Source organism: Oncorhynchus kisutch, linkage group LG3 (genome assembly GCF_002021735.2).
Source record: "Oncorhynchus kisutch isolate 150728-3 linkage group LG3, Okis_V2, whole genome shotgun sequence".
NCBI lineage: Eukaryota > Metazoa > Chordata > Actinopteri > Salmoniformes > Salmonidae > Oncorhynchus > Oncorhynchus kisutch.
The window spans coordinates 59,491,898-59,515,950 of NC_034176.2; the positions used below are offsets into that span (position 1 = coordinate 59,491,898).

Genomic DNA, 24,053 nt, shown 5'->3' on the forward strand with positions numbered 1-24,053 from the left:
CGTCTGATGCATTAAGATTGCATTATAGATGGTGTGTAACTGATTTATACTTCAAATCGGGAGTCCCATTACATCACCATCCATCTTCAAGATCTTATAGATGATCATAGCACAACAGTTCTCAGAGAAATATTGAAATCACCTGAAGCCGGTGATGTGATGGAAATGTTCTGAGTGGGCTTGTGTTGTACTCAGTGCTGACTAACTAGATGCACTAATGGCTTTGATGGATTACTGGTGTTCCCATTTCCTTGATTTCCTTGCTCCTTTCTGGATCAGCCATTTGTAGGATTCATTTGTTTTGGAGTCTAGAGGAAGTAAAGACAGGAATGTGAACATCCGTTATATGGGCTAATGGATTGGAAAACTGAGAAACTTCCACTTAGCATTCTTGTTTATCTCGAAACGGATTTCTTTCTTTTCCGTTTTGTTCGTTCGTGCACACAGCACGAAGCATTTCAATCAAATAAAGCACATCAACTTCATCGTGTCCCGTGTAAACCTACCATGAAGGGAGAAAACCTTACCCATAGTGATATACAGTGCCTTCAGAAAGTATTCACACCCCTTGACTTTTTTCTAAATGTTTGCTGTGTTGCAACCTGATTTGAAAAGTGATAAAATTTATATTTGGTGTGTCACCTACACACAATACCCCATAATGTCAAAGTGGAATGATGTTTTTACATTTTTGTACGAATTATTTAAAAATGAAAAGCTGAAATGTCTGGTGTATATAAGTATTTAACCCCTTTGTTATGGCATGCTTACATGGGTTCAAGACTAAAAATGTAAGTTGAAAAATGTAGTAATTGTGTGTAACATGATTTTTGAATGATACCTGTACCTCATCTCTGTACCCCACACATACAATTATCTGTAAGGTCCCTGAGTTGAGCCGTGAATTTCAAACACAGATTCAACCACAATGACCAGGGAGGCTTTACAAAGGGCACCTATTGAGAAAGCAGACATTAAATATCCCTTTGAGTATGGTTGCGTTATTAATTACACTTTGGATGGTGTGTTGACATACCCAGTGTAGTGGAAATGTCCTGTATTTACCAAATCATGAGACCAAACCACCACACAAGTCAGAGTTATCATAAAGTCCATCTCTAATTATAATGAGCTCCATCACAACCCTGTGACTCTCAGATCAATTCAGTGTCTATAAATGAATTCTCTGAGAGTGCTTACACATTGCAACTGAGATCCTTTATAGCAAAGACACACATAGCCAGACAGCATTGGCTATAAATTATCGTTCAGTTTTGTCTCCTAAACTATGTTCTTATCTCGCTCTTGGTACCACTCAGGACCATAAAACAAAACCTCATCAACAGGCATATATCAAATACACCCCTCCTGGACACCCCTCCTGGACAAGATCACAGAGACACAGTGACTGGCACACAGACATTGTGGAGCCAAGAGATAATTGGTTACCCCTCAATCATCCCTTCACATGGTTTAAAAGATATGTTTACATATGAAGACAAGCTTGACCCCTCCACTCTCTGCGGCCCAAGTAACTGACCCCAGGACAGAGAAAGGATAACTGCAAATGGCCACCACTATAGTACAACAAGATACATTCTAAATGAGATGTAACTCACAAGCATATAATGAAAATAAAACATCTTATCTATGTTACCCAGCTATTCTGATTCATCCCCAACACCAGTCACTACAAAGATAAAGGTGTCCTCCCTAACTCAGTTGCCAGAGAGGAAGAAACCGCTCAAGGATTTCACCATGCCAATGGTCACTTTAAAAGAATTACAGTGTAATGGCTGTGATAGGAGAGAACTGAAGATGGATCAACAATATTGTAGTTAGTCCACAATTCTAACCTAATTGACAGAGTGAAAATAAGGAAGCCAGTACAGAATAAAAAAATATTCCAAAACACGTATCCTGTTTGCAACAAGGTGCTAAAGTAATACTGCAAAAATGTCGCATAGCAATTAACCATTTGTCCTGAATACAAAGTGTTATGTTTGGGGCAAATCCAATACAACACATTACTATGTTACAGGTATGCTTGTAATCGTTCAGGATAGTTTTTTTCCCCGGATAAAAAAGAAAGAAACACACAAATAAAAAAGCTTAGCACAGGCAAAATCCTAAAGGAAAACCTGGTTCAGTCTGCTTTCCACCAGACACTGGGAGATGAATTCACCTTTCAGCAGGACAATAACCTAAAACACTGGGCCAAATCTACACTGGAGTTCCTTACCATTAAGACAGTGAATGTTCCTGAGTGGCCGAGTTACAGTTTTGACTTAAATATGCTTGAAAATACCTGAAAATTGTTGTTTAGCAATGATCAATAACCAATTTCAAAGAGTTTGAAGAATCTTTGAAAAGAATAATAGGAAAATGTTGCCCAATCGAGGTGTGGAAAGCTCTTTGAGATTTACTCAGAAAGACTCCCTCTGTAATCGCTACCAAAGGAGATTCCAACATGTATTGACTCAGGGGGTTGAGTACTTACAGTTGAAGTCGGAAGTCTACATACACTTATGTTGGAGTCATTAAAACTCATTTTTCAACCACTCCACAAATTTCTTGTTAACAAACTATAGTTTTGGCAAGTCGGTAGAACATCTACTTTGTGCATGACACAAGTAATTTTTCCAACAATTGTTTACAGACAGATTTTTTTACTTCTAATTCACTGTATCACAATTCCAGTGGGTCAGAAGTTGACATACACTAAGTTCACTGTGCCTTTTAAACAGCTTGGAAAATTCCAGAAAATTATGTAATGGCTTTAGAAGCTTCTGAAAGGCTAATTGACATCATTTGAGTCAATTGGAGGTGTACCTGTGGCTGTATTTCAAGGCCTACCTTTAAACTCAGTGCCCCTTTGCTTGACATTATGGGATAATCAAAAGAAATCAGCCAAGAACTCTGAAAAAAAATTGTAGACCTCCACAAGTTTGGTTCATCCTTGGGAGCAATTTCCAAATGCCTGAAGCTACCACGTTCATCTGTACAAACAATAGTACACAGGTACAAACACCACCACGAAGCCGTCATACCGCTCAAGAAGGAGCGTTCTGTCTCCTAGAGATGAACGTACCTTTGTGTGAAAAGTGCAAATCAATCCCAGAACAACAGCAAAGGACCTTGTGAAGATGCTGGAGGAAACAGGTACAAAAGTATCTATAACCACAGTAAAACGAGTCCTATATTGACATAACTTGAAATGCCTCTCAGCAAGGAAGAAGCCACTGCTCCAAAACCGCCATAAAAAAAAAAGCCAGACTACGGTTTGCAAATGAACATCGGAACAAAGATCAAACTTTTGGGAGAAATGTCCTCTGGTCTGATGAAACAAAAATAGAACTGTTTAGCCATAATGACCATCGTTATGTTTGGAGGAAAAAGGGGGAGGCTTGTAAACCGAAGAACACCATCCCAACCGTGAAGGACGGGGGTGGCAGCATCATGTTGTTGGGGTGCTTTGCTGCAGGAGGGACTGGTGCACTTCACAAAATAGATGACATCATGAGGAGGGGAAATTATGTGGATATATTGAAGCAACATCTCAAGACATCAGTCAGGAAGTGAAAGCTTGGTCGCAAATGGGTCTTGCAAATGGACAATGACCCCAAGCATACTTCCAAAGTTGTGGCAAGATGGCTTAAGGACAACAAAGTCAAGGTATTGGAATGGCCATCACAAAGCTCTGACCTCAATCCTATATAAAATGTATGGGCAGAACTGAAAAGCGTGTGCGAGCATGGAGGCCTACAAACCTGACTCAGTTACACCAGCTCTGTCAGGAGGAATGGGCCAAAATTCACCCAACTTATTGTGGGAAGCTTGTGGAAGGCTACCCAAAACATTTGACCCAAGTTAAACAATGTCAAGGCAATGCTACCAAATACTAATTGTGTGTATGTAAACTTCTGACCCACTGGGAATGTGATGAAAGAAATAAAATCTGAAATAAATTATTCTCTCTACTATTATTGTGACATTTCATATTCTTAAAATAAGGTGGTGATGCCAACTGACCTAAAGCTGGGATCTTTTACTAGGATTAAATGTCAGGAATTGTGAAAAACTGAGTTTAAATGTATTTGGCTCAGGTGTATGTAAACATCCGACTTCAACTGTATCTAATCAATATATATATATATATATATAGTTTTATTTTTCATAATGTAGATTGTTGCCAAAAAATGATATTAAATCCATTTTAATCCTGCTTTGTAACAAGGGGTGTGAATACTTTCTGAAGTCACCTTATGATTGCTATAGTCTCTTTTGCTACTATTATCAGTGATTTAATGATGTGCTCTTCTCCTTAGCCGCCCCCTTCATCTAATTAATCCACAGCCAATGATGTTAAATTGACTCATTGATGATCAGAGTTTTAGATTAAACTCTGTGCCCCACTGGGTTTGGTTCCTGTCATTAGGCAGTAGTATAGTAGTGGCTGGTGTGTGGGCTGCTGTGTGGCCCACGTTGGGGATGGAGTGGCTATGAGTCATCACATAGGTTATTAACGATGGCCTGCTCTCAGTGCCCCTCTGACTTCCTTTAGATGTTCAACTGAGAATAAGCCATGATCAGTGACTCTCCCCTACTGTGTTCCTTAGAGGCAACAGCCAATCAATGACTAGCCAGAGCACAATGGTCGAGCGGGAGCCAATCACTAACTTTACCCAACTTTTATGTGTGGGTTGTCAACTTCTAAAGTGACTGCCTGTTTCACAGCTAAATGTGGAGTGCTGTCAATAAAGGTATGGTCCTAAGAAGCGTAGGTCACAGTGGAGACCACGTTCTGTGCTGTCACAATCATTTACATCCCATTCCACCAAACCCTGCAGTATGTACACTAAATCACTAAAGCAGGCCTGATGAGAGTCACTCTGATGGCTAAAAGCTTCGGTTGGCTTGTTTGAAAGCAGCATACATAATGCATTGTGCAGAAGCAGCTTAGTATGTTTTTGTCTTTACTTTAATGTGAACATGGTTGAGGTGTTGGTGAAGAAACGTGTCCAGGAACATTTGTAGCATACATTTGTGAGGTGTGTTAATCCAAAAATCACACAGTCAACTAACCCAGAAAAAGCACTCAGGCCCTCATCTCAACAGAGGGGCTTGTGGGTAGGTAATCATACCGTAGGTAAAGAGTTTGCAGTCTAACAATATGATGTGGTATCGAGGTGATTGGATGGCCCTTCATTGTTGGAGTGCCCCCGCACTGTGCTCAAAGCATAGAAAAACACAATGCTTTTTTAGCTTTGTACCCAAAAATATCAAATGGTTGTGCAATATTGGGTCTTTTGTAAGAATAAGGTTATAATATTGCTGCTTTCAAAGTTGGTTTTGCTCTGCAGAGGCGGCAGGTGAGATGTTGGAGGCTCTGAGTGTGTGGCTTTCATTTAAATGGTTAGTGGCCAGCACTTCATCCTCCGAGCTGAATTCACAGTAACATAAACAAACAGGTCTTCTACCATGTAGAGAATGTGGTGTGTGTGTGTGTGTGTGTGTGTGTGTGTGTGTGTGTGTGTGCGCGCGCTCATGTCGGTACGTGTGTCCGTGCGTGAGCGACTGTCAAAATCAAATCATATCAAATGGTGTTGGTCTCACACATATTTAGCAGATGTTATTGCGTGTGTAGCAAAATGCTTGTGTTCATGGTTGTGACATTTGATGTTGTTTCCTGCATATTAAGGCTTCTTTTCAGGGAGCTAGTGGAAGTGGTGGTGACAGCTGCAGTGTGACAGGCCTATATCAGGACATGCTGGGAACAAGCGGTAGCTGCCATCCATGCCCTGCAGTCGCATGGCTCACTAGTGGCACTGTTCAAAGGCACGGACGGAAACAAATGGTTGCTCGAAAAGGGAATAAATATAAATATGTCCTAGATGTTTTGAGTTCTGATTGCCTGTGAAAAGTCTGGTGTTCGAACAGGTTCGCCAAATGCATTATGTCCAAACATGGTAGCTTGCAGGCTACGTTGAATCTTGCATAGTGACAATACGGAAGTGCTACAATTTTCATCCACAACGAAACAATGTCAGACCTCGTCTGACCCACATCAACCTAACAACCACCAGTGAACATGACTCTTGTCATCTCTGTTGTTCTGCAGGGTTGCTCTTGGTCTGTCATCTTCGTGGACCTGGATGCCCACAATAGGAACAGACAGACACTGTCCTCCCTCCTACCCAGAGAATCCAGGTCCCACGTGAGTAAAGATAATTCAACCACTCATTACTAAATAACACTCTGTGCCATTATGATGTATTGGCTTAGTGACCAGTCCAATCTCCCAGTTCACCAGTAAAGAGAGGAATAATCATTTTTCTCCGATAGTAAGAGCAACTAGACAGAAAAGTGCTCCTGTAAATGAATTGGTTTAATTAGGGGAAATGGAAGAAATGCATTGGAGCTATAACGTGGGCTAATGGGAGAGAGAGGTGGGGATGGAGTGAGAGAGAGGTGGGGATGGAGTGAGAGAGAGGTGGGGATGGAGTGAGAGAGAGGTGGGGATGGAGTGAGAGAGAGGTGGGGATGGAGTGAGAGAGAGGTGGGGATGGAGTGAGAGAGAGGCTGCGGATGGAGTGAGAGAGAGGCTGCGGAGGAAGGAGGTGAAGGGATGAAGGGAGTACAGTACAAGGCTTATGCAAGTAAAACGTTGAGCATCTTAATTATATATGAGTCTCTGACTAATATGTTATTAAATGTCAGCCTCTTTAATGTTGAAAAGTGGCCATTAGCAGAGAGAGAGAGAGAGAGAGAGAGAGTGGGTCCCTTAGTCTCTTAACCCTTTACTAACTGCCTGGAGACAGCTGGCACATGGGGGTGAAGGGTTTACTTAGGAAATTATCAAAAGCTGGCATCTGTTTAAATGTTACACATTTTGAACCCCCCTTTGAACCCCAATACAGAATACGGACGCTGCCCTCCTGCCCTGCATCAGCTACCCTGCGTTCGCTGTGGATGACGACGCCCTCTACAGTCAGACCCTGGACAAGGTGGTGCGCAAGCTAAAGGGGAAGTATGGCTTCAAGCGCTTCCTGCGTGACGGCTACAGGACCGCCAATGAGGACAAGAACAGGAGACACTACAAACCGGCTGAGATGAAGGTCTGTGGTTTAGTTTAAAAGCCAACCCTACAGACTGATTGTGATGACTAACATGCGCTACAGTGACTTGACTTTTTCCATTTCAGCTCTTAAAACCCCTTACACTCGTGGGAATTGGCCTATTATGGATAGGGCAAAATTTTTATGTTTCTTACATAAGAAATATGGAAAGCATATGCATACAGTGGGGCAAAAAAGTATTTAGTCAGCCACCAATTGTGCAAGTTCTCCCACTTAAAAAGATGAGAGAGGCCTGTAATTGTCATCATAGGTACACTTCAACTATGACAGACAAAATGAGAAAAAAAATCCAGAAAATCACATTGTAGGATTTTTTATGAATTTATTTGCAAATTATGGTGGAAAATAAGTATTTGGTCAATAACAAAAGTTTATCTCAATACTTTGTTTTATTCCCTTCGTTGGCAACGACAGAGGTCAAACGTTTTCTGTAAGTCTTCACAAGGTTTTCACACACTGTTGCTGATATTTTGGCCCATTCCTCCATGCAGATCTCCTCTATAGCAGTGATGTTTTGGGGCTGTTGCTGGGCAACATGGACTTTCAACTCCCTCCAAAGATTTTCTATGGGGTTGAGATCTGGAGACTGGCTAGGCCACTCCAAGACCTTGAAATGCTTCTTACGAAGCCACTCCTTCGTTGCCCGGGCGGTGTGTTTGGGATCATTGTCATGCTGAAACACCCAACCACGTTTCATCTTTAATGCCTTTGCTGATGGAAGGAGGTTTTCACTAAAAATCTCACGATACATGGCCCCATTCATTCGTCCTGGTCCCTTTGCAGAAAAACAGCCCCAAAGCATGATGTTTCCACCCCCATGCTTCACAGTAGGTATGGTGTTCTTTGGATGCAACTCAGAATTCTTTGTCCTCCAAACACGATGAGTTGAGTTTTTACCAAAAAGTTATATTTTGGTTTCATCTGACCATATGACATTCTCCCAATCTTCTTCTGGATCATCCAAATGCACCCTAGCAAACTTCAGACGGGCCTGGACATGTACTGGCTTAAGCAGGGGGACACATCTGGCACTGCAGGATTTGAGTCCCTGGCGGCGTAGTGTGTTACTGATGGTAGGCTTTGTTACTTTGGTCCCAGCTCTCTGCAGGTCATTCACTAGGTCCCCCCGTGTGGTTCTGTGATTTTTGCTCACCGTTCTTGTGATCATTTTGACCCCACAGGGTGAGATCTTGCATGGAGCCCCAGATCGAGGGAGATTATCAGTGGTCTTGTATGTCTTCCATTTCCTAATAATTGCTCCCACAGTTGATTTCTTCAAACCATGCTGCTTACCTATTGCAGATTCAGTCTTCCCAGCCTGGTGCAGGTCTACAATTTTGTTTCTGGTGTCCTTTGACAGCTCTTTGGTATTGGCCATAGTGGAGTTTGGAGTGTGACTGTTTGAGGTTGTGGACAGGTGTCTTTTATACTGATAACAAGTTCAAACAGGTGCCATTAATACAGGTAACGAGTGGAGGACAGAGGAGCCTCTTAAAGAAGAAGTTACAGGTCTGTGAGAGCCAGAAATCTTGCTTGTTTGTAGGTGACCAAATACTTATTTTCCACCATAATTTGCAAATAAATTTATAAAAAATCCTACAATGTGATATTCTGGAAATGTTTCTTCTCATTTTGTCTGTCATAGTTGAAGTGTACCTATGATGAAAATTACAGGCCTCTCATCTTTTTAAGTGGAAGAACTTGCACAATTGGTGGCTGACTAAATACTTTTTTTGCCCCACTGTAACAATGACAGAAATTAGAAGGGAACAGGAAATGATGGGAAAATGATTAGACTAAAGGTGAGGACACAACAGTTCACCTGACACGAGTGAATCCAAACATTACACTTGATTTTATGTTCATTTTATATTTACTGTACTTTTCGCTGCATTTGTTCATAACAAATCTGAAAATACTTTGGATACATTCAGTAACATGAAGATTCTTTTGACAAATTTGACAAGGGTTTGAGTGAGAGGTCTAATGTGTTTCCAAGTGGGGACACACCTCTCCAAAGTGTACACATTTCCTAAGTAATTTCAATGCACTTTTATGACTTAAAGAAGAGTCTTCAACTATAAGGTGCTATTTTGATCTCTCCCAGCTGTGCCGTTAAGGAGCTAGAACAAGCACACTTGTTAGTTGTTTTCTTTGGAGCACAGCCCTGCATCCCCACCCGCCTTTACACAATTACGATCCATTATACATCGCAATCTGGGTCAGGTTGGCATCATTTGAAAGCTTGTTCTACTGCCAAAGCTAAATTATAAAATATTATCTTACAGTCTTAGGCTTTCACTACAAATACAAATACTAGGGAATTCAGAGAAGCAGATGGTCATTTTGGTGTGCATTGAATGGAGACGCGGGATGCATTCAGATGCGTGTCCGCGGGCAAAGTTTCTTCACAAAACAACAAACAGGATCATTCTGTTCAGGACAACCCAGGATATAACACCACGTCATCTTATCTTCTAACTGCACATCAAACATGGTGATTGTAAATGTTGACACTACATATTACATGAGTTTTATGAGATGGAAATGTGAAGTGGACTCGGAGGTGTTTTGGATTGCCTGTCTTGACATCAAAGCGGTATTTCTTATAATCCTCAACGTCTCATCTGTAAAAATGCATAGAGTCCTCGTAATTTACAGAATTTCCCTCACTCGGACAACACCGTTTGCCAAAATAGCCCAATTTAGCGGGAGCGATGAGGCAACTTCTTGTTGTGTTCAGTGCTCAAGTTCAGAACTGCTGTCAGTCAAAACCCATTCTGCCCTGTGAAGACACTGAGCTCCGACGTAATTTATAGCATGTTACTGTAAGGGAAAGGGGGATGCCTAGTCAGTTGTACAACTGAATGCGTTCAACTGAAATGTGTCTTCCGCATTTAACCCAACCCCTCTGAATCAGAGCGGTGCGGGGGGCTGCCATAATCCACATCCATGTCTTCGGCGCCCGGGGAACAGTGTTTTTATGTATATATATATATTTATTTCACCTTTTATTTAACCAAGTAGGCCAGTTGAGAACAAGTTCTAATTTACATCTGCGACCTGGCCAAGATAAAGCAAAGCAGTGCGACAAAAACAACACAGAGTTACACATAAACAAACGTACAGTCAAATAACTGCCTTGGAACACAGTGGCTGTGGTAGAGCATTAGGTCAGTAACCGAAAGCCTTGCTCGGGGGCAGAACAACGGATTTTTACCTTGTCAGCTCAGGGATTCGATCCAGCAACCTTTCGGTTACTGGCTCGACGCTCTAACCACTAGGCTACCACAGCATTCCAATTTAGACGCTTATCAGTGCCCAAATCTACCATTGTCAACCCGTATGCGGATACGAGTGTAAAGGGTTTACCTAGTTTTTTTGTTTTCCTACGACAGAAGCCACACAATTGTGTCTGCTCTGCCATTGATAAATCCCAACTGAAGGCATATTAACTTCAGGATTAGCTGCTGTTCCTGCAGAGTGTGGATTTGGAGCAGGGCGGCTACTTAACACTGAGCAAATCATTGCATTAGCCGCAGCACTGACCTCCCAGAATTAATGAGCTTGGATTCAACAGGGGGAAACACAAAGGGAGGTAATATGGGAATAATCTGAGCCACTAAACTTTAAAGTTTCATTATAAGATGTAGAGTAGGTGCAATCAACAGGTCCCAGTCAACCCATTTCTTAATTGGAAGCTGGATATTACACTATAAAAATGCCTCATGTGATAAATCATTTTGAAATCTCATCCATTACGGTAAGTAATGCAGTAGGCCATTACATAACATTCTAGGATTGTATGGTTCTCTGCACATGCACAACCTCTTCTTGCTGCCCACTCAAAAAACTAGAAGTCACATGTGAGTGTATTGGATCACAAGGGAAGTTGTACATCATATTCTTTATCTGCAATATGCTGTTTCAGGTGGGAAGGCATTGATTGCAGGTTTATTCAATTTGAAAACACATAACTTGTTAAGAATTTTGAAATCCTGCAATGTTACCTATTACAAGTGAAGGAGGGCATCCTGTCGAACAATATAGAGTTTTACAGTCTGTGGAATAGCTGAGGCAGAAAGCTCCTGGGATAGCTGGTGTTTACTGCCCAAGTAGGCCTCAGTGATTGGTCTCTCCACCCCTGTAGCATTTTATTAAATATCTCCACCATTTTGTACCTTATCTCTACTGGCACAGAGGCAAGTAAACACACACACACACACACACACACACACACACACACACACACACACACACACACACACACACACACACACTCACACTCACACACTAGCATAACCCAGCTGTGTCAGCCTAACCCTTGAGCAATGACGAACAACTCACAGTATGGTATGCAACATAGCTTTGGTAAAGCTGATAACAGAATACAAGAATACAGATGGAGAATAGAGATGGTTGTGGGAATCATATGTTAGATTCTTTTGATTTGATGGACTGATGGCTGAAGCAGTCCCTGTCATCTCTGCTATAACAGCCAAACTACAGGCCGGGAAATGATGTGTGACCGCTCCAATTAACAGCCTTTATTTCATTATGTTGTAGTCTCTCTCTCTTATCTCCTATTGCCATGGAGATTGTCTGCAGAGATGGGAGACGGCGATAACAAAGTCTTAATTACGTTTCAGGAGGGTTGGGAGATGTTGTGCTCCTCTCTCAGAAGGCAGGGAAGCCAGGCATATCACGAAAGTGAGGTGCTGCTTTGGTCCCAAAAAAGAGCCCTTAGGTGACTGTCTGAGAGCTAGTCAATTTGAAGAAGGGTTGTTCTGTAATGCAGATATATCCTTGGGTCTGTTTCATTCAGTGTTCTTTTAGTGTGTCCTCGGGTAATTGATCCACTAAGTTTAAATTATATATGTTACCTTTGGTTTGTGAATGCTACACGAAAATAGAACCAAGGACACCATCTGACAAATGATTAATACCAACAACAACAAAAGGACTGAAGACTTATTACATCCTCACAGTTACTGTTGAAATTTCTCTTTGGAATTATTGAAATGAATCAATTGCTGTTTTGCTTTACAAACGTGTCTATATTTGGCTAGTTTTTTTCATTTCAACCCCAGATCATTTATGGGCAGAGGGGTGGGTGGTGAGGGGAGACGTCTAAAGCTATGTAATGTCGTTTCTGGTTGGCTGGGACTCCGATAGCATCTCAGAAGTAAGTGTTTTTGCCTCTGTTAAACTGTTACAATTGGAAAACAAATTCACCTGTTCGTCACCTGTTAACAGGTGTTTTAAGTGTGTGTTTTGGGACAGGCCATCTCTTGCTACTTGCTGCATTCATTATAAAAGCTGACGAAAAGGATTGTTGGTGTCTGAGCATTTTTCATTGTAATCCATATGCATCCACTGACACACAGCGATAGATTTAGAGATGAATGCACCATGTGTAGAGATGAGTGCACCATGTGTAGAGATGAGTGCACCATGTGTAGAGATGAATGCACCATGTGTAGAGATGAATGCACCATGTGTAGAGATGAATGCACCATGTGTAGAGATGAATGCACCATGTGTAGAGATGAATGCACCATGTGTAGAGATGAGAGCACCATGTGTAGAGATGAGTGCACCATGTGTAGAGATGAGAGCACCATGTGTAGAGATGAATGCACCATGTGTAGAGATGAGAGCACCATGTGTAGAGATGAGTGCACCATGTGTAGAGATTAATGCACCATGTGTAGTGATGAATGCACCATGTGTAGAGATGAGAGCACCATGTGTAGAGATGAGTGCACCATGTGTAGAGATGAATGCACCATGTGTAGTGATGAATGCACCATGTGTAGAGATGAGAGCACCATGTGTAGAGATGAGTGCACCATGTGTATTTCTCTTTCAGGTTAGGAAACTAGTGACCTCTGTGTTAATGTTCTCTTCTCTTTCAGCTTTTTGATGGCATTGAATGCGAGTTTCCCATATTTTTCATCTTCATGATGATTGATGGTATGTGATGTTAATATAATAACATGTGATTTGTTTTTTTAATTTTTTAATTTTAATTTTATTTGTTTTTTACTTCAGTTTATTTTAATAAATACTTTCTTAACTGCATTTTTGGTTAAGGGCTTGTAAGTAAGCATTTCACTGTAAGGTGTACACCTGTTATATTTGGCATAACATTTGATTTGATTTGAGTATTGGGCTACATAGAACTTGAATATCTGACACTTTTTTGCCATTTTATTGTCTTTATTTGATTTCCAGGAGTCTTCAGGGGGAACAACGCCCAAGTCAAAGAATACCAAGACCTGTTAACGCCTATCATCTTTCAATCTTTTGATGGTGAGTTTCCTCCTCCGTTAGGGATCTGTGTTCTTATGGAACTACTGTACACATACACACCCACACCCACACATAGCCACACACATGCGCACACACACACACACACACACACACACACACACACACACACTCAATTATTCTAGCAGTGTTTCTAGGAATTTTTTCAGCAGTGGTGGTAAGGGTGGATGGGGGGGGGGGTGTATTGCTACTAGCGTTAGCACAATGACATGCTAGCTGTTCGAGCCAACGGCTATCAATTTAAAAGCGTGTCTCGGCAGGAATATTTATATTGCAAAAAATGACATCCAATTTTTTTTGCGGCGGTGGCAACAATTCAGCAGTGGTGGGCCACCGCTGCTAAATGAATATAGGGGAAACACTTATTAGTCCCTCTCACATACACATTCATGCTGGCATCCGTGGGAGTCTTTGAGAAATGCACATACATTTTGGTTGTGAAGATTACTGTTATTTTCATATTACACTTAATACAATATCCATATTAATCTCCCACATGCTGAGTGCACGAAAGCTGTTCTCATATTTCAAGGAGCTCGTTTTTATATTAGCCTTCACACACAGCTGGATTTTCCCTCAGTTAAAGAAACCACATTAAAAGACTCAGGAGCCAATAGCCTCTGAAGGATGCATGTTGCTTCAGGAATACTTCTCAGTGGTTGCAGACAGAGTTGTCACCTCCTTTGGCTTTGTGGTGTCTTTGCGTTTGTTATGCAGAGAAAATATTGCACTCCCGGTGCGTTCTTTCTTGGAAATTTGACATTTCTTCACGTGTGTCTGCTAAGATACCTTTTGAATAGATAAGTCCCACTCCTTTGTCCTGAGCAGCAGACACATAAACTGCACTCCTTTCTATGTATCAACCTCCTGGAAATTCCATTAGTGCCTTCTATTCTACATGTTTGTAATCACCCAGCATCGCAAAGTGTATCTATTTCCGTCCTGTGTGTCGTGGATCAGGCCATGCTGTCATCCCGAAGTACTACCGCGTACCTGCCGACTTTGTGGTGGCGGAGCAGAAGAAGCACGGGAGCCAGAAGCGTTTCCCTGCCAACACGGGCCAAGATGGCATGCTGTTCCTGTGGGGCCAGGCCCTCTTCAACATCGCAAGGCTGCTGGGTCAGTCTCTCTGTCTGTCTTCTCTTCACTGACCTCACCTCACTGTCAAATACCTTCTCTGACCGCTGGCTGGAGAGGTATTCTCTATAGAGCATGCTCGCTGGGGTGTTCACTATACTGTTGTCACGTCAGACTGCAGAGGTCACAGAGTTCAGGTATTCAGTTCAACATATGTATTTGCTGTATGTTTGTGAAGTTGCTCACAGGTTAATGGGTTCTCATTACAAAGTCAGGACTTTTGTAAGGAAAGGTCATTTTATGGGGTATATGTCCAGTGTATCAGTTGGAACCTGTAGTGTGCTCTCTGTGTGTTCACCCCTCCATTCTGCCATGTCTCTTTTCCAGTGGATGAGCTGATCAGCCCCCAAGACATCGACCCCATCAAACGCTACGTACCCCGACAGGATCAGAGGAACGTCAGCATGAGATACTCCAATCAGGTTAGACTCCCATTCCCATGTGACCATCCTATGATCAGCCGTGTTTGGCCATCACTACAATCAGAGATACTAGATATAATGACAAGATGCTTGTGTCTCCGCCTTAACAATGGGATTCGTTGTCCACAGATCAGAATGGCAGGCTGTCAAGCTCCCGCTTGTTTCTCACTTTGAATTGGTTGATACATCTGGTTATTTGAATACTTAAAAAAATATTCGATGAGGAGTGTTGACGTCAACCGCTTGTATCCAATGGAGAGTGAGTGCTTAGCCTCATGAATATGCATAGACGGCCTCGAATTTCAACAGTGACAACTCAAATATAAAGTGTTTTACACGCTCAACAGTTTCCCGTGTATCAAGAATGATCCACCACCCAAAGGACATCCAACCAACTTGACACAACTGTGGGAAGCATTGGAGTCAACATGGGCCAGCATCCCTGTGGAACGCTTTCGACGCCTTGTAGAATCCATGCCCTGACGAATTGAGGTTGTTCTGAGAGCAAAAGGGGGAGGGGTGCAACTCAGTATTAGGAAGGTGTTCGTAATGTTTTGTACACTCAGTGTATATCAGTACACTCTTAACATTTCAAAACTTCTATTAGATCAAATAAGCGTCACGTATAATTTTTAACTTGACTAAATTCTACCCTCTCTCATTGCCCCCCATTCAAAAACTCCTCACTTGCTTAATAACTAATGATCTGCTTAATGTGGACAGAGTTTGGGCGGAGTAAAGCCTCTCGCTTCGCCTCTTCCTCTCTGCTATAATTCACTTTAGAAACCGTGTAGTTTGCGTCCTGGATGCTGATTGGCTGAAACAGCATTCCAGCCATGTGTAGACAATATACCAAGGGTATGAATCAAAATAACTTGTTTACTGTTCGAATGATGTTGGCGATCAATTTATAATTTATAAATCAGAACATGACATCCGAATCAATGATATATAGAATTGCTTAAATAATTATCCTGCTATAAGGGAACTACTGCAGACTACTATACCCCCTCTGCGTGTATACATGAGTCTGCTTCATTCTATATATCATTGATTCGGATGTCATGTTCGGATTTTCTAGGACAAACTTTGATGTGTTATTCCAAACCTGTGTTGAAATGCTCAAGGCTCAAAAGAGAGGTAAAAATCAATGGGAGGGAGAGAGATCAGGAGTCTACATAATTTATCTTCAGTGTACCTTTCCTCCTGCAGGAATCTACAGTCTGTCTCACCTCAGTGGAAAAGCAGGTTTGTTGTTTTATTCATGATGCAAATGCTCAGCTAAGCAGCTCACCCTGGAGCGGTTGGCGCGACAGTACCGTCTCAAGCCTTTCTCGGTGGAACGGGGGAGAGGGCACGATGGGAGGGGATTGCGTAATGTACACAAGCGCGTGGAGCGGCTGTCTCGTTGCCTTTACATCACTAACCCTTTGGTCTGTGGGGGGCGGTGCCTGCGTGCGTGGGCGCGCTGCGCTTTCACATGGAAATCTATGGTTGATTTGTGTTCCCATTTCTCTGATCTACTTTGCATCATCATGTCTGCAATGCACTTACAGGCACACTCTACATAAGACCATTCCATGATACATTAGACTGGACCTGCTAAACTGTTCCCGAATGGAAGAGGGCAGTGCAGCTAGATTCTGCTGTGCTGCGAATAGAATAACACACATTAACACTACATTAGAATGACGAGTGGGTTTACAATTAGATTGGACAGGTCAGCAAGCCCGATGCTATGCATTAACATGTGTAATGTGGTAACAAATCTAGGTGATGCCCTGAGAACTATAATTCACGAGAGAATGGGATTCACATAGTACACGTCTTATTTATGTAACGTTAGTGCTCTACATATTACGAAGAATATAGTGCAATTTTGTGTGCTCAGCAGCTCTGAATTGAAACGTCATGAAATTCCCAGAGCCCGTATACTGTGTGTTAAATTGTTATTAACCAATACAAATAGTACATTATTTTTGGTGGTGTATATATTTTATGCACTTCCCAGAATGTCAGACGCAGTAAGCATTAGACCCATATCTGTGTGTGTGTGTGTGTGTGTGTGTGTGTGTGTGTGTGTGTGTATCTGGGTAGTTTAGTATTTAGAAACCATCAAATCAAAGTTTATTTGTCACGTGCGCCGAATACAACAGGTGTTACCTTACAGTGAAATGCTTACTTACAGGCCCTAACCAACAGTGCAATTATTAAGTAAAAAAGAGGTATTAGGTGAACAAGTAAAAATAGGTATTAGGTGAACAATAGATAAGTAAAGAAATAAATAAAAAACGGTGAAAAGACAGTGAAAAATAACAGTAGTGAGGCTATAACAGTACAGTAGTGAGGCTATAACAGTACAGTAGCGAGGCTATAACAGTACAGTAGTGAGGCTATAACAGTACACTAGCGAGGCTATAACAGTACACTAGCGAGGCTATAACAGTACAGTAGCGAGGCTATAACAGTACAGTAGTGAGGCTATAACAGTACAGTAGTGAGGCTATAACAGTACAGTAGTGAGGCTATAACAGTACAGTAGCGAGGCTATAACAGTACAGTAGTGAGGCTATAACAGTACAGTAGCGAGTACAGTAGCGAGGCTATAACAGTACAGTAGCGAGGCTATAACAGTACAGTAGCGAGGCTATAACAGTACAGTAGCGAGGCTATAACAGTACAGTAGCGAGGCTATAACAGTACAGTAGCGAGGCTATAACAGTACAGTAGCGAGGCTATAACAGTACAGTAGCGAGGCTATAACAGTACAGTAGCGAGGCTATAACAGTACAGTAGCGAGGCTATAACAGTACAGTAGCGAGGCTATAACAGTAGAGTAGTGAGGCTATAACAGTACAGTAGTGAGGCTATAACAGTATAGTAGCGAGGCTATAACAGTACAGTAGCGAGGCTATAACAGTACAGTAGCGAGGCTATAACAGTAGAGTAGTGAGGCTATAACAGTACAGTAGTGAGGCTATAACAGTACAGTAGCGAGGCTATAACAGTACAGTAGCGAGGCTATAACAGTACAGTAGCGAGGCTATAACAGTAGAGTAGTGAGGCTATAACAGTACAGTAGTGAGGCTATAACAGTACAGTAGCGAGGCTATAACAGTACAGTAGCGAGGCTATAACAGTAGAGTAGCGAGGCTATAACAGTAGAGTAGTGAGGCTATAACAGTACAGTAGTGAGGCTATAACAGTACAGTAGCGAGGCTATAACAGTACAGTAGCGAGGCTATAACAGTACAGTAGCGAGGCTATAACAGTACAGTAGTGAGGCTATAACAGTACAGTAGTGAGGCTATAACAGTACAGTAGCGAGGCTATAACAGTACAGTAGCGAGGCTATAACAGTACAGTAGCGAGGCTATAACAGTACAGTAGCGAGGCTATAACAGTACAGTAGCGAGGCTATAACAGTACAGTAGCGAGGCTATAACAGTACAGTAGCGAGGCTATAACAGTACAGTAGTGAGGCTATAACAGTACAGTAGCGAGGCTATAACAGTACAGTAGCGAGGCTATAACAGTACAGTAGCGAGGCTATAACAGTACAGTAGCGAGGCTATAACAGTACAGTAGCGAGGCTATAACAGTACAGTAGTGAGGCTATAACAGTACAGTAGTGAGGCTATAACAGTACAGTAGTGAGGCTATAACAGTACAGTAGTGAGGCTATAACAGTACAGTAGTGAGGCTATAACAGTACAGTAGTGAGGCTATAACAGTACAGTAGTGAGGCTATAACAGTACAGTAGCGAGGCTATAACAGTACAGTAGCGAGGCTATAACAGTACAGTAGTGAGGCTATAACAGTACAGTAGTGAGGCTATAACAGTACAGTAGCGAGGCTATAACAGTACAGTAGCGAGGCTATAACAGTACAGTAGCGAGGCTATAACAGTACAGTAGTGAGGCTATAACAGTACACTAGCGAGGCTATAACAGTACAGTAGCGAGGCTATAACAGTACAGTAGCGAGGCTATAACAGTACAGTAGTGAGGCTATAACAGTACAGTAGCGAGGCTATTTATTTTTTTATTTTATTTTTTATTTCACCTTTATTTAACCAGGTAGGCTAGTTGAGAACAAGTTCTCATTTGCAACTGCTACCTGGCCAAGATAAAGCATAGCAGTGTGAGCAGACAACAAAGAGTTACACATGGAGTAAACAATTAACAAGTCAATAACACAGTAGAAACCAAAGGGGGAGTCTATATACAATGTGTGCAAAAGGCATGAGAATTAGGCAAATAATTACAATTTTGCAGATTAACACTGGAGTGATGAATGATCAGATGGTCATGTACAGGTAGAGATATTGGTGTGCAAAAGAGCAGAAAAGTAAATAAATAAAAACAGTATGGGGATGAGGTAGGTGAAAAAGGGTGGGCTATTTACCAATAGACTATGTACAGCTGCAGCAATCGGTTAGCTGCTCAGATAGCTGATGTTTGAAGTTGGTGAGGGAGATAAAAGTCTCCAACTTCAGCGATTTTTGCAATTCGTTCCAGTCACAGGCAGCAGAGTACTGGAACGAAAGGCGGCCAAATGAGGTGTTGGCTTTAGGGATGATCAGTGAGATACACCTGCTGGAGCGCGTGCTACGGAGCCATCGTGACCAGTGAGCTGAGATAAGGCGGAGCTTTACCTAGCATGGACTTGTAGATGACCTGGACGTATAACAGTACAGTAGCGAGGCTATAACAGTACAGTAGCGAGGCTATAACAGTACAGTAGCGAGGCTATAACAGTACAGTAGCGAGGCTATAACAGTACAGTAGCGAGGCTATAACAGTACAGTAGCGAGGCTATAACAGTACAGTAGCGAGGCTATAACAGTACAGTAGCGAGGCTATAACAGTACAGTAGCGAGGCTATAACAGTACAGTAGCGAGGCTATAACAGTACAGTAGCGAGGCTATAACAGTACAGTAGCGAGGCTATAACAGTACAGTAGCGAGGCTATAACAGTACAGTAGCGAGGCTATAACAGTACAGTAGCGAGGCTATAACAGTACAGTAGCGAGGCTATAACAGTACAGTAGCGAGGCTATATACTGTACAATAGCGAGGCTATAACAGTAGCGAGGCTATAACAGTACAGTAGCGAGGCAATAACAGTACAGTAGCGAGGCTATATACTGTACAATAGCGAGGCTATATACTGTACAATAGCGAGGCTATATACTGTACAATAGCGAGGCTATATACTGTACAATAGCGAGGCTATATACTGTACAATAGCGAGGCTATATACTGTACAATAGCGAGGCTATATACTGTACAATAGCGAGGCTATATACTGTACAATAGCGAGGCTATATACTGTACAATAGCGAGGCTATATACTGTACAATAGCGAGGCTATATACTGTACAATAGCGAGGCTATATACTGTACAATAGCGAGGCTATATACTGTACAATAGCGAGGCTATATACTGTACAATAGCGAGGCTATATACTGTACAATAGCGAGGCTATATACTGTACAATAGCGAGGCTATATACTGTACAATAGCGAGGCTATATACTGTACAATAGCGAGGCTATATACTGTACAATAGCGAGGCTATATACTGTACAATAGCGAGGCTATATACTGTACAATAGCGAGGCTATATACTGTACAATAGCGAGGCTATATACTGTACAATAGCGAGGCTATATACTGTACAATAGCGAGGCTATATACTGTACAATAGCGAGGCTATAACAGTAGCGAGGCTATATACTGTACAGTAGCGAGGCTATATACTGTACAATAGCGAGGCTATATACTGTACAATAGCGAGGCTATAACAGTAGCGAGGCTATATACTGTACAATAGCGAGGCTATATACTGTACAATAGCGAGGCTATAACAGTACAGTAGCGAGGCTATATACTGTACAATAGCGAGGCTATATACTGTACAATAGCGAGGCTATATACTGTACAATAGCGAGGCTATATACTGTACAATAGCGAGGCTATAACAGTAGCGAGGCTATTTACATTCACCGGTTTGTCAGGCTGATTGAGGTAGTATGTACGTGTAGGTATGGTTAAAATGACTATGCATATATGATAAACAGAGAGTAGCAGTAGCGTAAAAGAGGAGAATGTGAAATGAATGCTCCTTGACTGTGGTTTGTTCCACATGAGAAGCGACGTGTTTGCTCGGCTCAGAGGTTGAGTCAGATCAAAGACACCCCAGGGAGTTTCAGGAAACATTCTCCAAATAAACACAGAACAAAAGCCAGAGAGGAGATATCATTAAGCCATATGCCTTAAAATATACACCCACCCACTCACAAACACACACACACCATCAAAGCCCAGCAAACATGTAATACACAATGCATGTAATACACAAGTATACACCAGATTAGCTAATCAGACACACATTTTCACTACCGTAATACTGAGTCAAAGAAGGACACATATGAACACAAATACACGCAAAGACACATTCAAACACATAATAATTCATTTGAGTTTTATGTAACCTCAAAGGGCTTTACTTTGTGGGGGAACTCGCCTCATCCACCACCAATGAAATGAGCAGATAAATACAAGTAATTTCTCTTTTCTACACACGTACACATACTCTCATCACACACACACCTAGTCACAGTATCGGATGCGTTTACTGTACAGTTGCTCTCTGGCAGCCAATTCCTTATAGCTCTAGTCCCCATAACAGAAACAGCTCTCTCTTTAACTGAGTGATTCTGTGAGCCACAGAACAAGGTTAATGGAAAATGTCCAAAGCACAGCGCTGTCACTCAGCCCTGCATCTGTGATAAGGTCTGAAGGTGAGAGGGCTTCAATTGGCCATCACGGTATGAGGCACAAAGAAGCCCCTTCAGAGAAAGAGAGGCGCAACATGGTAGGCATTTGAGGTTGTCGATTTTAGTGTCTCTACTAAATGCACAATGATGTTGGAATTAATTTTACAGTCCCGACAGTAACCCAGAATGTCTTTTTCCAACTTTCCAGGCTTTTGAAAGTCAAACTCTAAACCCCTTGCTCATACCTTTTCTGCATTCTGGGTTCCATGCTACAGGTTTGTTTTGTGTCACCATATGAAGGGAAAGGCTTCTCAGATCCATTGTAGAACAAAGGAAAATGTATTCAAATTGTATTTGTCACATGCGCCAAATACAACAGGTGTAGACCTTACTGTTAAATGCTTACTTACAAGCCCTTAACCAACAATGTTTTATGCAAATAGTCTGGGTAGCCATTTGATTAGCTGTTCAGGAGTCTTATGGCTTGGGGGTAAAAGCTGTTTAGAAGCCTCTTAGACCTAGACTTGGGGCTCCGGTACCGCTTGCCATGCGGAGAACAGTCTATGACTAGGGTGGCTGGAGTCTTTGACAATTTTGACTGACTGCCTGGTATAGTGGTACTAGATGGCAGGAAGCTTGGCCCCGGTGATGTAATGGGCTGTACGCACTACCCTCTGTAGTACCTTGCGGTTAGAGGTGAGGCCGAGCAGTTGCCATACCACGTAGTAATGCAGCCAGGATGCTCTTGATGATGCAGCTGTAAAGCCTTTTGAGGATCTGAGGACCCATGCCAAATCTTTTCAGTCTCCTGGGGGGGAATAAGTTTTGTCATGCCCTCTTCACGACTGTCTTGGTGTGCTTGGACCATGTTAGTTTGTTGGTGATGTGGACGCCAAGGAACTTAACTCTCAACCTGCTCCGCTACAGCCCTGTCGATGAGAATGGGGCCATGCTCGGTCCTCCTTTTCCTATAGTACACAATCATCTCCTTTGTCTTGGTCAAGTTGAGGGAGAGGTTGTTGTCCTCGTATCACACGGTCAGGTCTCTGACCTCCTCTCTATAGGCTGTCTCGTTGTTGTCGATGATCAGGCTTACCACTTGTGTCATCAGCAAATTTAATGAGGGTGTTTGAGTTGTGCCTGGCCGTGCAGCCATGAGTGAACAGGGAGTACAGGAGGGGACTGAGCACGCACCCCTGAGGGGTCCATGTGTTGAGGATCAGCGTGGCGGATGTGTTGCTACCTACCCTTACCACCTGGGGGCAACCCATCAGGAAGTCCAGGATCCAGTTGCAGAGGGAGGTGTTTAGTCCCAGGGTCCTTAGCTTAGTGATGAGCTTTGAGAGGACTATGGTGTTGAACGCTGAGCTGTAGTCAATTAAATCATTCTCATATAGGTGTTCCTTTTGTCCAGGTGGGAAAGGGCAGTGTGGAGTGCAATAGAGATTGCATCATTTGTGGATATGTTGGAGCGGTATGCAAATTGGAGTGGGTCTAGGGTTTCTGGGATAATGGTGTTGATGTGAGCCATGACCAGCCTTTCAAAGCATTTCATGTCTACCGACGTGAGTGCTACTTGTCGGTAGTCATTTAGGCAGGTTACCTTAGTGTTCTTGGGTACAGGGACTACATTTGCATGTTTTAACATAGTAGAACAAACCTTAGAGGGATTTCAAATCGCCATAGATTAGGCTGTTCTGAGGACACCATTTTATAGGCATTATCCAGACAATGTTTCTTCCCTGTTTTGATGTGACATACTGAATGGTTGTGAACAGATGGATGTTATTTTTCCCTTGCATCCAAAGATAAATAATATTCATTAGCAGGACAGGGCTGCCAAATGGCATGCTGACAGCACAGTAGAGCAGAGCTGGGCTCCCCTCTGACAGCACAGTAGAGCAGAGCTGGGCTCCCCTCTGACAGCACAGTAGAGCAAAGCTGGGCTACCCTCTGACAGCACAGTAGAGCAGGGCTGGACCCCCCTCTGACAGAACAGTAGAGCAGGGCTGGACCCCCTCTGACAGCACAGTAGAGCAGAGCTGGACCCCCCTCTGACAGCACAGTAGAGCAGGGCTGGACCCACCTCTGACAGCTCAGTACAGCAGGGCTGGGCCCCCCTCTGACAGCTCAGTAGAGCAGGGCTGGGCCCCCCTCTGACAGCACAGTAGAGCAGGGCTGGGCCCCCCTCTGACAGCACAGTAGAGCAGGGCTGGGCCCCCCTCTGACAGCACAG

General features: G+C 42.6%; 1 protein-coding gene across 7 annotated transcripts in view; it reads left to right on the plus strand.

Moving 5' to 3' along the window:
- The window catches only part of LOC109886277 (phosphorylase b kinase regulatory subunit beta), a 90,195-nt gene that overhangs the window by 31,038 nt on the left and 35,104 nt on the right, over positions 1 to 24,053 (plus strand). For all 7 annotated transcript variants that reach the window (XM_020477999.2, XM_020478005.2, XM_031809647.1 and 4 more), the window contains 6 exons: positions 6,122 to 6,217; positions 6,921 to 7,118; positions 13,058 to 13,115; positions 13,377 to 13,454; positions 14,433 to 14,591; positions 14,937 to 15,031. In XM_020477999.2, the coding sequence (XP_020333588.1) occupies positions 6,122 to 6,217; positions 6,921 to 7,118; positions 13,058 to 13,115; positions 13,377 to 13,454; positions 14,433 to 14,591; positions 14,937 to 15,031 (684 nt within the window). The remainder of the gene's footprint in view (positions 1 to 6,121; positions 6,218 to 6,920; positions 7,119 to 13,057; positions 13,116 to 13,376; positions 13,455 to 14,432; positions 14,592 to 14,936; positions 15,032 to 24,053) is intronic.